Here is a 15,721-nt window from a genome sequence, read left to right as displayed (position 1 = left end):
ATATAATCATTATATGATGCCATATATGTTCGTGGTAGGATTGAATTAATGAAATCGATGAGAGTAGTAAACTGGTAAATTGGTCGTTTAAAGGCAAATTGGATGGTTCCACCTACCCAATTGGACCCCCGGAAGGCATTAGGGACCATGATAATCATTTCGGCAATTTTTATTTTCGAGCGAAAAAAGTCAAAAAATGAACGCTAATATCCACCTTTTAGAGAAATTTTGGAGTCTTCGGGGCTAGGTGTATAAAATTCTCGAAATTCTAGGGAATACATCTCGGGGTCATATAATGTCATTTGGAACCATATGTGATCATTATTTGTTGTCATAAATGTTCGTGGTAGTCTTGAGTTAATGAACTCGGTGCAAGTTGTAAACCAGTAAATTGTTCTTTTAAAGACAAATTAGATGGTTCCACCCACCCAATTGGACTCCCGGAGGATATTAGGGACCATGGTAAACATTTCGACAATTTTTATTTCCGGACAAAAAAGTCTAAAAATTCCAAAAATAAAGGCTAATATCCACACTTTTTGAGAAATTTTGGAGCTTTCGGGGCCCGATATCGAAAATCCTTGAGATTCTAGGGTATACATTTCAGGGTCATATAATGTCCTTTGAAACCATATATGATCATTATTTATTGTAATAAATGTTCGTGGTAGGCTTGAGTTAATGAAATTGGTGTAAGTTGTAAACCGATAAATTAACCGTTTAAAGGCAAAATGGATGGTTCCACCCACCCAAATGGACTAGCGGAGGGTATTAAGGACCATGGTAAACATTTCGGAAATTTTAATTTTCGGGCGAAAAAATGTCAAAAAATTCCCAAAATTGAAGGCTAATGTCCATGCTTTTTGAGAAATTTTGGAGGTTTCAGGGTCCGGTGTCGAAAATTTTGCGATTTTAGGGAATACATTTGGGGGTAATATAATGAAGTTTGGAACCATATATGATCATTATATGTTGTCATAGATGTTCGTGGTAGGCTTGAAATAATGAAATCGGGGCAAGTTGTAAACCGGTAAATTGGCCTTTTAAAGGCAAATTGGATGGTTTCACCCACCCAATTGGATTCTTGGAAGGTATTAGGGACCGTGGTAAAAATTTTGGTAATTTTTATTTCCGGGCGAAAAAAGTCAGAAAATTCCAAAATTAAAGGCTAATATCCACGCTTTTTAAGAAATTTTGGAGGTATCGAGGCCCGGTGTCGAAAAGCCTTGAAAATTTAGGGGATACATCTCGGGGTCATATAATGCCGTTTGGAACCATTTATGATCATTATATCTTGTCATAAATGTTCGTGGTAGGCTTGATTTAATGAAATCGGTGTAAGTTGTAAACCGGTAATTTGGTCGTTTAAAGGAAAATTGGATAGTTCAACTCATCCAATTGGACTTCCGGAGGGTATTAGAAATCATGGTAAAAATTTCGGCAATTTTTATATGCGGTAAAAAAAAGTCAAAAAATTCCAAAATTGAAGGCTTATATCCACGCTTTTTGAGAAAGTTTGGAGGCTTTGGGGCACTGTGTTGAAAAGTTTTGAAATTTTAGGGAATACATCTCGGGGTCATATAATGACGTTTGGAAACATACGTGATCATTATATGTCGTCATAAATGTTCGTGGTAGAATTGAGTTAGTGAAATTGGTGCAAGTTGTAAGTCGGTAAATTGGCCCTTTAAAGGCAAATTGGATGGTTCCACCCACCCAATTGAACTCCCGGAGGATATTAGTGACCATGGTAAACATTTCAGTTATTTTTAATTCTTGAGCGAAAAAAAGTTGAAAATTTTCAAAATTAAAGGCTAATATCCACTATTTTTGAGAAATTTTGGAGATTTCGAGGCCCGGTGTCGAAAAGACTCGAAAATTTAAGGGTTTCATCTCAGGGTCATATAATGCCGTTTGCAATCATATATAATCATTATATGTTGTCATAAATGTTCGTGGTAGACTTGAGTTAATGAAATCGGTGCATGTTGTAAACCGGTAAATTGGCCGTTTAAAGGCAAATTGGATGATTTCATCCACCCAATTGGACTTCCGGATGGTATTAGGGACCAGGATAAACATTTCGGCAATTTTATTTTCAGGCGAAAAAAAAGTCAAAAAAATCAAAAATTGAAGACTAATATCCACCTTTTTGAGAAATTTTGGAGTCATCGGAGCCCGGCGCTAAAAGTCCCGAAATTCTTGGAAATACATCCCGGGGTCATATGGTGTCGTTTAAAACCATATGTAATCATTATTTGTTGTCATAAATGTTCGTGGTAGGCTTTTGTTAATGAAATCGGTGCAAGTTGTAAACCGGTAAATTGGTCGTTTAAAGGCAAATTGGATGGTTCCACCCACCTAATTGGACTCCTGGAGGGTAGTAAGGACCATGGTAAACATTTCGGCAATTTTTTTTCTGGGCGTTAAAAAGTCAAAAAATCCAAAATTGAAGGCTAATATCCACGCTTTTTGAGTAATTTTGAAGGTTTCGGACCCGTTATCGAACAACCTTAAGATTTTAGGGGATACATCTCGGGGTCATATAATGCCGTTTGGAACCATATCTGATCATTATATGTTGTCATAAATGTTCGTGAAAGGCTTGAGTTAATGAAATCAGTGCAAGTTTTAAATTGGGAAATTGGTCGTTTACATGCAAATTGGATGGTTCCACCCACCTAATTATTTCCTTTGACTATAATATATATGGTAATATACTAGGGAACTATAGTCTATAATTTAGGATGATAATTATTTCCTTTGACCATACAACAGATATATACTATATTTAACTCTTAAATGTGAGGATGATGCTCCTTTCTTTTGTTGTCCTAGACCGACTTGATCTCCCTAGACAAAAATTTTTGATCAACAATAATAAGATGGTCTAAATTGCATTTAAGGTGATTTGAAATCGAGTCAGGAACAATTTGGGTTGAATTTAAGTCGGGTCAATGACAAGTCATGTTGATTTCGAGTTGGTTTAGTAACAGATCGGGTTGAATTTCAAGGTCGGGTTAGTAATAAGTCTGGTAAAATTCAGGTCGGGTCAATAACAAGTCAGGTTGATTCTGGTCGGGTTTGTAACAGGTTGAGTTAAATTCGTGTCGGGTTAGGGACGAGTGGGGTTAGTAACAAGTCGAGTTAAATTCGGGTTTTGGCGGGTTAAAACGAGTTTGGGTCAATTTCGGTTCAAGTCGGGTTCGGTTCAGCCGTTCAGGTCAATAATTTACGGGTTACATTTTGGTCGGGTCATCTCCAGGCCAGTTCATGTTCGGGTTCGGGTCTCATATACTCGGGTCTAGGGTTGGTTTCAGGTCGGGTTTGGGTCACTATTTTTTTGGATTTAGATGGGTCGATTAATAATCGGGTTTGAGTCGGTATTTCGAGTCGGGTCAACTTTTAACAACTCTAGTTAGTTTGCCATAATTAGTTGAGTCTATTCTGACATAGGAATCGGGGCAGACCAAATTTATCTTAATTAACCAGACATTAACTAAAAGTTTTGGTTCTTTCAACCCAAAAGAAGTAATTGCGCAATAGATCCTACTTAGAGAAATGGAAAATCACCAACACGATTCTTTAAGCTAAGTTAAACAAGTATATTTATGAAATTAATATAAAATGAAAAAGGAAAATGACAGAATGTTTAAAAAGTGTTACCACCTTATCTACTTTTAATTATGTGGCTACAATTCTACAAACAATCTGGAAGGCACATGCTCTTTCATCAATAATATGTAATTAACTAATTAAAAAAATCAAATCTGTACTAGGAAGAATATATTTCATTGACTTGTATTCCACATAATTACCGACACTTCTAGAATTAATTTGATTCATCCAAAGTTAATTTACTTTGGAGAGAACGAAAAATGTTTAAAGTTATGCAATGTATGTTTTTTTGTCTATTTAATTGAGAGAAAAGGAGATTATGTGAATCATAAAAAGAAGCTAATTAAATCATGTTAATGAACATCATGTTTTGTTTTGTCTTCATTATCAAATCATGACTTATATTAGGCCAAATTAGTTCATCTATATACTCTATTATTCCTTAACATCTATTACAAAGTGACCTTTGTCACCTTAAATAATGCGAGTATTTAAATATTCGGTTTTCAGTCTAGCCAGATCCTAATATAAATGGTACTCTCTCCAAATGTTGAATTTTAAATTTTGGATAATTAGGCCGATTCGATTTTTAGACTAGTTAACAAGTAGTAGTACCATTTCTCATGCCTCTTAATTTTGAGGTTGAATATTTCTTAGTACTAATCACTTTCAATTTTAATATACTATAAGTCGTTCACAATTAGGTGGTTACAGAAACAAAACAGCTGGCCAAACACTGACAGCCCAGCCCAATAGTATCTAGTGCAATACTTAACTGAGACCTTAAAAGAAGCCCAGGGCCCACCAAAATATTCTGTCATTTTGGATTCTCTTTTTTTTTTTTTTTTTTTTTTTTAACAAAATTCCTTCAAATTATAGCATGAGCCAAAAATAGGAGGGACCAAAAATGTTTCAAATATGCCAGCTTTTACTTCAAAATATGGACCTATACAGTAAAAATTGCACGTGAAATCCAGGAATTTAGAACGCTTTTCTTTTTCCAGGCAACAAAATTGGGGACCAAATTGAAGTTTTACTCAATCATATAGTGTAAATGTAACTACTGTTGAATTTATGTTCCAATCTAGCTAACTATAAGGTACAAAGATAGATTGAGGACAATTATTGATTGGAGTATACAACACGTGTCACACACGCCTTGATGTTATGTTAGATGGTAAGATCGGTAACACCACATCAGCCATGTTCTATTTTCAAAGGAAAATAAAATCAATGGAGTTTCACTTAGTGACAAATACAGCAGAGCATGTAACAAGACAAAAAGCAACTATACTTCTCACGATTTGTCCCACAGAATTTATTTTAGATCGATTAACAAAAATCAGATAAAATAAAGTTAGAAGCATTTTTATTTTAAATAGAGGGAATATCTGATTTGTCATTTCTTGCAAATTGGAATCAACTATAAATTAAAAAAAAGAATTAAGTGAATAGGTATCTGCTCTGAATAAGAAACTCACCATAACAACCATTCAAAAAGAATTAAAGAACAAAACATATCCCTAATTTCTTATCATTGTCCTACCATGATCATTAAGATGAGGAAGAAGGGGGGAGGTAGAAGATACATATCATAGGATAATTACATGGGGGGTTTTTGTAGAATCATTTAGCACATCGGCGCAAATTAAAAACATATATAGGGGAAAAGGAAAAGGAAAAAAAAAAGGGTAAAAGGAAAGAAGAAAAGGGGAAGTAAAAGCATTTGAGATTCCAGGGCCAAGATTTGAAATTTGCACAAGAATATGGGAGAGGGATGTTCGCGGCCACTAGGTGCTCTCTACTGGAGCTTGATCCAACATGCCAAAGTTCTTAGCATGCTTGGGCCTCCACTCAGTTCTTCCCCTTACAACCTCGGATCCGTCCTCAAGTCGCAGCAAATGCTGGCACTCTACATTCCCAGAATCTTGGAGTCCTCCAACACTAGCACCAGAGACAGAAGTGAGCGAGGATATCACATTGTTCTTTCCACACTCCCTCCTGTACTCCAAAGTCATCCCTGAGAGTTCATGGGTCTCCAGTATTGATTGTGGAGCACTCTGCCATCCAACAAATGCTTATCGTTAACATATAATTCTCAAGAAACAAATAAACTTTCCAAAAAAAAAACATACGAAGTATAATTCTCAAAAGGAAACATTTTACAAAGTAGCATAGCATATCAAGAAAAAGAGTTGCAATGAGATCAGACCATTTTGGAAATGTTTTTAATGCTTATCCATGAACCAACCATAAAGGAAACAAACAACGTTTTGTTTTCCAAGATTTTGTTTTGAAACCAAAGGCAGGGAATTAACAATACTATTTACACAGCAGCAATTATTTCAAGACAAAACCAATCACAGAAATTTTTAATATTGAACTTATCCCTGGAAACATCTCGAGACTATTACAACTTTTAGAGCTTTAGCTAGAATACTAATACTTTGCTTAGGGACAAAATTTTTAATGTTCTTTATTTTAAATCTCTTTTCGTTAAGTTAGCCCAACGGCACCATTACCAGTCTCTACAGAGGCTTATCCACACAGAACACAGTAGATGGATCTAACAAGCTAAGATTTGTGATCCCTCTAGCTTAATACGAAATTACGAAGTACATGTAATTGAAGACAGGGTTATTTGAGACTTTGTAAGCACGATCTAACTCAGACTATTTCGACTAACACAATGGTCGATAGTTTGGGAGCTTCAAACAAAAAAAGCCAATGTTAGGGCAGTAAACAGATCAGACAAGGACGCTGAAGAGAAACCAAGCCAAGAAAATGAACATTTTTGAGACAATTATTTACAGATTATGCAACCCATCATGTAAAAAACATACTTGGTATATTAAGGTAGATAAAAGATGATACCTCAAGAATCCAGCCAATGTACTTAACATTGTTGACATGCTGATTGACATCCAAATCATTCCATCTAGGCTGCAAAATGTCAATTAAACCGTCATAAAAACCCATGGCCAGAAAATTTTACATGATTAAAATTCGGTGAGTCACCAATCAACCATCATCCTAAGGCAACTGTCCATGACCAAAACAGAGTACTGAAAGAGTAACTTACAGTAAGACCAGTACGGATGTGTTCAGCAGAGTTGTCGTCAAGTTTTTGAAGCTTCCTCCCATCCTCCGCGATGACAGGAGGAGTATCCACAAAGTAGGGCCCAATTTCAGCACGCACTTCATCTGGCATTTTTGACAACCTCCTTGTATCTTTATTCATCATCACCCAGACACTGTAAATTCATAACTGGTTTTGTTAGTTACCTCATATAACAAACACCTATAAATCTTCCATAGCAGAAGACATTTTTCATGTTAATAATGATTTTTGGCAAGAGTGAGGTACAGAGGTACATCGACCTTCTCAATCCCACTTAATCAGAGTTTCAGCACCCTTAACAAGGAGAATCATAATTGGTTTCCATAACTATTACTGTACAAGCTAACCAAATAAAGCTAGATGGTACGGCTAATTAAATTATTATAAATATAGAATATATAAATAAGAACAGAATACTTATAGAACTTTTTTCACAGTGTTAAAAAGAGAACAAAAGGGGAACTGGAAAAAAATTCAAAGTATTATTGCTAACCTTGAAGCTCTAGTGAGAATTTCACCCGTCCTACAGTCTCTAAACAGCCAGTCACGACGCATACCATTCTTTCCAGATGAACTAACCCAGGTATCAACTTGAACAACATCTCCCCTGCAGAAATAAAACAGGTGAAACATAAAAAAAATTTATATTCAAGCAAATTTCTGTTTTTAAGCCATGTTACCATGGTGCATTCCAGTCACACAAATCAGAAGCATGCATCCTTATGAATTGACAAGATAGAAAAGCATACAATACTTGGACCAAAAAACTATAGGGGCATCATCTCTTAGCATATACTTTGTATTGAACACTGTCCAAAATCTTCATCCTATTCTGCCATATATATGTGAAAATAAACCAATACTTGTGTTACTTACCAAGTTGGATAACGATCCACAAGAACCTGCATTCTAGTAACCACCCAAATTAAATTTTTTTTGCACATTTCTGGGGTTGCACCAAAGCCATCACCCCAAAGCCCTGCTGATTTCACATGATTGAGTGCTGTTTCCTGCGAAAATATAGCCCACAAAATAAGTTGGAAACTTGGTAAAACAAACTCCATAAGAGTATCGAGTAGGAAAGTTCAACATCTCACAAACATCCTTAAAAGTTCGGAACAATACCTGCAGATGATTCATTAATGTGTCTATAGAGGCCGTTCTATCCGCCCCTATCTCATACGACCTAATAGAGAAGTTCTGTCTGAAGACAAACCCATCTTGAACCATCCTTCCCAAGCCAAAAGGGTCACCAAGCACGTCCGGACGCTTTGTTTTCCAGTCAAGCATCATCCACTGCTTCTCAGCAGCCAAAAACATTGTAGTAATAGCAGCAAGAAGCATGCTCCAATCAGGCAATTGATTGATAAAAGTCCTCTGGGGTGAAGAAGAGGTTTCTTCCCCACTCTTCAACCCTTCCTTAGTTGAAGAATAACCAACCGAAGAGCCATTGATCATCTTCGGGGGAGCTTGTGCATTGGTTTTCACTTTCAAACCGCGAGATGAGCCAGATTTTGGCTTGATACCACTGGTATCTAAATTCGAGGAACCAAGTTTTGACGAGGAGGATTTCGAATTCGAGTCAGGAGGTAAGGGAGCAACAGGTAAGAAAGCAGAAGTTGCAGCCGTGGCAACCATGATTACTAGCTCAAATTAAACACCAACAGATCAATAAATCCTTTTAAACAACCCCACACCACAAAATCAAAAACTTTCCAATCAACAACGTTGATAATTGCAAGGAATCAAAACCAAAAGAATCACTGTACTGTATCAGGAAACATCACAGAGTTTGCACACATGAACCCTGAATCCAATCAACAAGGCAAATATTAGACATTCCAAACATATTTATGTAACATAAAAATGTAAACAAAGAGCAATTAGATGTTATACAAAGAAAGAACCTACAACATAATTGGACCACCATATAATCATAAACATTCACCCAAAAATACACCAATATAATATGCTTTCAGAACTCTATGCATTTACCTAAACATTGACAATTAGAGAAATATGATTCTCAACAAATATATGAAAACTGAAGGTGCCTATAAAATTGATCTCTTCCAGAAAATTTTATTTTAATTGGTAGTTGGAATCATACAGAAAAAACAGCAAAAACATTCGGCCAAATGTAAGCAAGCAAATCATTGAATTAAAAACAATATAACCCCAGAAAAAAATCAAATATTTTTCAGAAACCCAATTCAGATCTGACCTCAAATCACCCAAAAAAATGCACAAAAAAACTCAAGAACAAAAACCCATTTCAGCATTGCATTACAAATTCAACCCCAATAAACAAACCAAATCAAAAAACAATCAATACCCATTAGATCAAACACCATAAAAATCAAAATTCATAAAAAAAGAAATAGAAAAAACACCTGGATATATACTTCAATCGGTGACTTTATTTCTTATTTTCTCTCTCCAATATTGTGCGCTTTGTTCCTCGTAGTTTCTCCTCTCTTTTCTTCAGTTTTTATTTTCTCCTTATTCGAAGGGGGTGAGAGAAAAATAAGGAGAAAATACAATAAACAAAAAATAAGAACAACCCCTAATTTTAATTTAATAAATTTTGTTAAATAAATATATTTCTGGGATGTAGGTTTTTGGTTGATTAAAGAGAGAAGATTTCGTGAAATTTGAGAAAAATATTTCGTCAAATCCAAACGCTTGATAAGAATTTTCTAAATATTTTTTTCTCTCTTTTAAGAAAAAAAATTGGAAATATGGGTGGCGGAGACAAATGAGTAAAAGTCCAGCTATAGTTTGTTCTTATAGTGTCCAACTCTTCGTCCCGCCTCCTCTTTTTATAAAAGTAGACTTCTATTGCTCTTCTTTGCACTCTTTACCTTTTCTTACTTTTCCTCTACTACTAGGTGTAAATGTAATGTGTATGGCAACTCATAGATTCACAATGAACTCGATTCCGGAATATGGTCAAACATACTTCCTTCATCTCATATTATAATACTCCGTAATATAGTTTATGTGTTTTCTATTTTGTAGACCTAAAATCTTGTTCTTGTTTCCATTTTTGAATAGTTTGTAATTGTTCTTGAAATTTTCACTTGCCTTGTACTTTTTCCACTTTCTCTTTTTAACTTTTGTCTATAATTGTACTTTGCGCGTTTTTTAATATACTTCATTCACTTTCTCTTCCCATTTCATAAATATTGTGAAAAACACAAACGGGAATTGTAAACTGAGATGGAGTTAGGAGAAAAAAAAAGTCAAACCTAGTACGATATGGATACAAAGTATAAGCAAATAATATCCTAAATCTGCAAAATGAATCGTTTGTTGACTCTCCGTGTGTGTATGATTATGTTACAATTTATTTTGGAGAGTTGTTTGGTTTAAGGTAAAATAATATTATGAGGAAATATTTTTACCTTCTTTTTTAAAAAATTTGTTTGGTTTGTAAAGGGATCAAAAATAGTCTTCTTAAGATGGAAATGAGAACTTATTAAGATTCCAAAATGTTTTTGTTTTTTAAAGATGGAAATTATTCCTCGGAACACTTTACTTCCTTTTTCAATCCTTGCATGCAATCTTTACTTGGAATTGGTTTGTAATTATGCTTTTTCTTGAAAAATCCCTTTCATTGAACATCTTCAATGCTAAACCTAGTGGAACCTTGGAAGTGTTGTTTTATCAATTTATGTTATTGTGTTATTTGTGTAGCTGAAAATAATTTGTAACGTTTTGAATTCGAGATTATAGAATGGTCCATCAAGCATTATAAAGACTAGTTTAATTTTATTTTATTTTTGACTAAAAAGACTAGTTTAATCTAACTTAACTTATAAAACAGATAGAATTCTACTAATCTAATATTATATAAATAAAGTAGGCATATTTCGAGAGCATTCGGCTCACCACATCAGAAAAGGTATTATTTTGTCCAATGAAAAATTAGATTAATAATTTATTTTAGAATTAAAAAATTTACTCGCCACCTAAGCAAAAGTGACAAATAAGATTTAAGAATTTTGACACATATATAGTTAAAAACAATAAATAGTGAATAATTAAAATTTATATTATTAAAATAAAAAAAAGAAAATGATTATCTTCTTTAAAAAAAAAAAAAAAAAAAAAACTAAGTAATAATTATCTTTTTTTACATATATGGATCCAAATTTTTGATCGCAAATATCTTTAATCCCTCAAATATTATAAAAGTTTGATTTTAATAATGTACTAATCGAGACGAATAAATCTAAATCTATATAATTCCCCATAATTTTAAATAGCTAAAAGATTATAAATTAGACTATCATTTCAAACATAAGGAGTATATTAAAAAAAATCTCATAGGAAAAAGATTTATTTTAATCAATAAAAAATGGAAAATTCCCTGTTTCTCATGGTGAGAAATGAAATTCATTTCTCATGGGGGAATTTTCGGGAATAAATCAACAACTTTTTCATTATTGTGGGCTCCACAGTTGAATAAAATTGAATAGAATTTTTGGTTTATTTACGAAAATGACATTTGTTTCTCACCATGACAAACTGGGTCATCCTCATAAAAAAAACAAGATTTGTCATTTTTTTAATTAAAAATTTAAATTGTCACATAAGCAAAATTAATTAATAAGGTTTAATATTTTAAATTCAAAGCGCCACGTAAAATAAATAAAACAATAACAAATAACTTTAGTGTTAAAATTATAAAATTATCTTATGATATTAGGAATGTTATCCATATATCTAATGAATGATTTTCATAAATATACAAAATTTTAAATTAAATAAAATAATTTACTAGAACCGTGCATTGCAGGGGCTTACATCTAGTTATTAGTAACTTGGATCAAAATAAGAATTTAAGAAACATTAACCTTGACAAACCATATAATGATTCTACTAAATTAGTTTTATAGACATACCCCCTTTATGTCTAATACATTTTTACATTTGCTTTCTATGGTTAAAATTTGTAACTTATTCATTAACATAATTGAAAATAATAATGGTCAAACACAATTATGAAGGTCAAAAGAATTGAAAATTGTTAAAAAAAAAAAAAATATTACTAAAACAAAATTATTAGTACTTCAAAGTTAATGAAAAGATAATATTAATTTATGGTTCAAACAAGAAGGTCCTCTTGTATATAAAATGAACGAGGTTTATGAAGACGTGGAAGTTTCTAATGGAGTGAATAAGCCAAATTTAGTTAAACAAATACTTTTAGGTATGTCCCTGTATTTTTGACCAGTTTTATTTTTATTTGATTTTGACACCTGTTTTTTGATACAAAACCTTCAACGCGTTTTCTATAACTATTTGTTTTGGCATAATATTAAGGGGTCGTTTGGTTGGGGTTAATCATCAAAGAAAATGGGAATCAACTGCCCCCATTCCCCATTCCCTTTGTTGTTGTTTGTTAGCACATTTTTCCCATTCCCTTTACCCCCTTCATTCCCCCAAATCCCTCTAACTTCATTCCCCACCCCCCTAGGTATTTCCATTCCATTTCATTCCGATTCCCTCGTGCGAACCAAACGGACCCTAAACTTAACTGAGCTATTAAGCTCTTTATTTTCCTGGTAAAAGAGTTAGGCTCTGTTTTGGCATAATGTAAAACTGTATAGTATTCGCATTTTTTTGATAGATACTTTATTAATCAATTAGCATTTGTATATTGTCAATTTTTCCTCACTAGCTATTTAAAAAGTAACCTTGACAACTCTAATGACTACATTTACCATTGCTAATTTGCAATTGCAAATAATTAATGTCACAATTTAGAGCATACACAAATGGATAGCTACAACCCTAAAAGACTTGTGTGTCACATTTGATCAAAGTGCGTGTCATATCTAGTCATGTAGGTAAACAAACATTAATGTAGGGATTGCCATAGAGAGCCCTTTTAGTTGTTGGTAATATTAATGAAGGAAAACATATAAGCAAATATTTTTAGGAGTATTAATGTTCACACACTATTCTTAAGAGTAAAAAAAATAAAATAAAATAAAATTATTGACGAGGCCAAATAAGTACTTAAATAAATATTTTCGATATAATTGTATATCATATAAAATGCGATTATATCATGCAAAATGTGATTATATCATTTTAAAAGTGATAACATCTAGAAACTGATTATGTAAATGTATCATTCAAAAGGTGAATTTATCATTAAAAAGGTATCAAACAGTAATTATATTATATCATCCAAAAGATAATTATATCATTTGACTAGTTGTTTAAAATACGACTATATCATTTAATATATGACTCATAATAGATAATTATATCATCTAAAAAATGATTATATTATTCAAAATATGATTATATTATTTAAGAGTGCTAAATATTAAATCTACTACTTATAATAATTTATTGTAGACCACCAAGACTGGGTTTATACAAAATCTGTAGTAGCAATTTAACATGAGCTAGAATAAACTTTAAGTTTTCCTACAAATTATGCACAAAATCATTATCATTACGGCACAAATGTTTAATTTAATGACTACCAAACTCCTCAGATATTCCAACGCAACTATTTTTGTATCCGTACAAAATAAAGCCTCAGGAACACAAGTTTTCACCCGAAAATCCATGATGAAGCTAACTTTTGTAGGCAAAATTAATTGTATTCTATGGTCAAAATGTAATCTGATTTGACATAGGTGCGTAAGAAATAAGAAAAATAGAATAAGTTGAACGAACCAACACAATTATATGATATATAAAATTATAATTTATGTTTGGGTTCAATTTAGTCCAATTGGGCCTAGGCATTAAATGATCCAATTAAAAGCCCAAGGTCAAGGTTCATCTCTCCAATTGTGCTAAAGTCAAAGATCAGTCCTCAAGGCAAGCCAATTGGGCTAAGGCCCAACTTCTCCATATATGCAAAGGTATAAAAGCCATCAATATTACATTTGTACATTCATTCAAGAAAAGCCTCAAGCAATTAATTCTCTTGCATAGTGTTCTCTTTCTACACACTGTACTGACTTTAGCATCGGAGGGGCCTTCCTCGGCAACACCCCCGAGGCTAGTTTACGTGTGTTTACTGTGCAGGAAACCTTCGGCCCAACATCACTTGGACCGAATCCAGTCTTCTCCACTTCATCGGACCTTCGACAAGGTCCCATTTTTTTCACCCGAAACAATTTGGCGCCGTTTGTGGGGAGGAATTTCAAAAATCTTTAAGCCAAATTTCTAACCAAGATCATCTTGCAATTATCTTAGTAGCAATGGCTAAGAACCGCAAGAGCAAAGGCCTCCGTCAAGGAGCAGGCGAAAAGCCTAAAACCCCTACACCATCACCCTCGCCGGACCGGAACTCTCCCAAGGGTGCCAGCTCGGGGGGAGGATCATACAGGGAGGATTCCTTTTCTCCCGTAATTCATAACTCTCATCATAGGCCGAGTCACTCTCGGTCTAGCAGGGGTGAGTCCGATCATAGGACACATTCAGTGCCCCAAAGCCAACCATCGACTGTGCGCTCTCATTCCCATACTTGGCCGAGGACCCCTTTGACGGGGCCCAGCTCGGAGGAGGTGGCAAGAGCGCTGGCAGTGCTCATGGAGGCAATGAGGGCACAAAATATGCCACCACCTCGTGATCGAACTCCTCCGCATACCCGGCATCAACGGAGGAAGCTAGACCATGATGGTGGGAAGCTTCCTTCCTCCCGGGAACTGGAAGAGTGGGAAGAGGATACCTGGAAAACTGAAAAAGAGAGGAAAAAGAACCCTCAATTTTTCAAAGGATCCTCATCCTCCCGACCAGAAACGCATAAGAGCAGCAGCTCAGCTTCTCGGCCAGAATCTACTCACCGAGAACAACCTGAGACTGTTCGCCGAAGCGTCCTCGACCGACTCGGCGGCAAGGAACCGAGCGTGCACTGTCGCCTCTCGTTCCCTGCGGCCGAGGCCCAGACTTCCCAGCCAGGGACGAAAACCACTCCTACCTCTCTAAGAGGGCGGAGCGCGGTCCCTTCGGCCAGGAACAAGGGCAAGGTCGTTATGCTACCCGCCAGTTCGCCATTCGAGCAATGGATACTGGAAGAGCACGTGCCCACGGTTAAAATACCGTCGCACATCACATATGACGGGACCTCGGATCCGAAGGACCACGTGGCCTCGTATGAGACTCATATGCATCTTTGCCCCATATCCGAAGCGACTTGGTGCAAATATTTCCCAACCACTCTCAAGGGGGTCGCGCAAGCGTGGATCTCCAAGGGAGTAAAGTAAGGCTCCATAACAGGGTGGGATGATCTGTCCTCCAAATTTAGGAGCAAGTTTTCCACGGCAAACCGCCGAGAGAAGACTACTGCAGAACTCATGAGTCTGCAACAGGGGGAAACCGAAAGCCTCCGAGACTATCTGACCCGTTTCAGTAACGAGTCATCCAGCGTCTCTCAGCTGGACCAGGGGCTAGCCTTTTTTGCAATGCAGAATTGCCTTCAGCCCGGGAAGTTCCTAGACTTCATGGTCATGCATACCCCGCAGACCTTGGAGGAAGCTCTAAATGCCTCGGATAAGTTCATCCGAGCCGAAGAATGGAACAAAGCGAAAACCCAACCTCAATTCGGGGGAGGGAAACAAAAACAAATACCCTTGTCTGAAGGCCAAGGCCATAAGGCAAAGGGAAAGTCAAAGGCCTCGGAGAAATCTTCGGCCAGCGACCCAAAGAAGGAAAAATCTGCCTCATACATAGGCAGATACGAGTCCTACACTCCGCTCTCTCTTCCACGCGCCAAAATTTACAGCGTGACGAAGGAGGAGCAGAGTTACCGAAAGCCGAGACCACTCCCAGAGTGGTATCAGCGAAAAAATAAAAATCAGTGGTGCGAGTTCCACGAATCTCCGGGACACAACACTGAGGAGTGTATCCAACTGAAGGACCAGATAGAGGACATGGTCCGGAAGGGATACTTGAAAAAATACATCGCGGATCACCGCGAGAAAAAAGAGTCCGAGAAGTCAGCAA

General features: G+C 35.6%; 1 protein-coding gene across 1 annotated transcript; it reads right to left on the bottom strand.

The window, feature by feature from the left end:
* Positions 1-5,061: 5,061 nt before the first annotated feature.
* Positions 5,062-9,679, bottom strand: LOC110729089 (palmitoyl-acyl carrier protein thioesterase, chloroplastic-like). Its single transcript, XM_021908788.1, has 7 exons — positions 9,133-9,679; positions 7,865-8,546; positions 7,616-7,749; positions 7,233-7,346; positions 6,701-6,872; positions 6,493-6,561; positions 5,062-5,678 (listed from the first exon to the last, which is right to left on the bottom strand). The coding sequence occupies exons 2-7, from the start codon at positions 8,375-8,377 to the stop codon at positions 5,409-5,411; spliced, it is 1,272 nt and encodes a 423-aa protein (XP_021764480.1). The 5' UTR covers positions 8,378-8,546; positions 9,133-9,679; the 3' UTR covers positions 5,062-5,408.
* Between the last annotated feature and the right edge of the window lie 6,042 nt (positions 9,680-15,721).

Source organism: Chenopodium quinoa, unplaced genomic scaffold, assembly GCF_001683475.1.
Source record: "Chenopodium quinoa cultivar QQ74 unplaced genomic scaffold, ASM168347v1, whole genome shotgun sequence".
Taxonomy (NCBI): domain Eukaryota; kingdom Viridiplantae; phylum Streptophyta; class Magnoliopsida; order Caryophyllales; family Amaranthaceae; genus Chenopodium; species Chenopodium quinoa.
The sequence above is the reverse complement of the archived record's forward strand: the minus strand, read 5'-3'. Positions and strand labels throughout refer to the sequence as shown.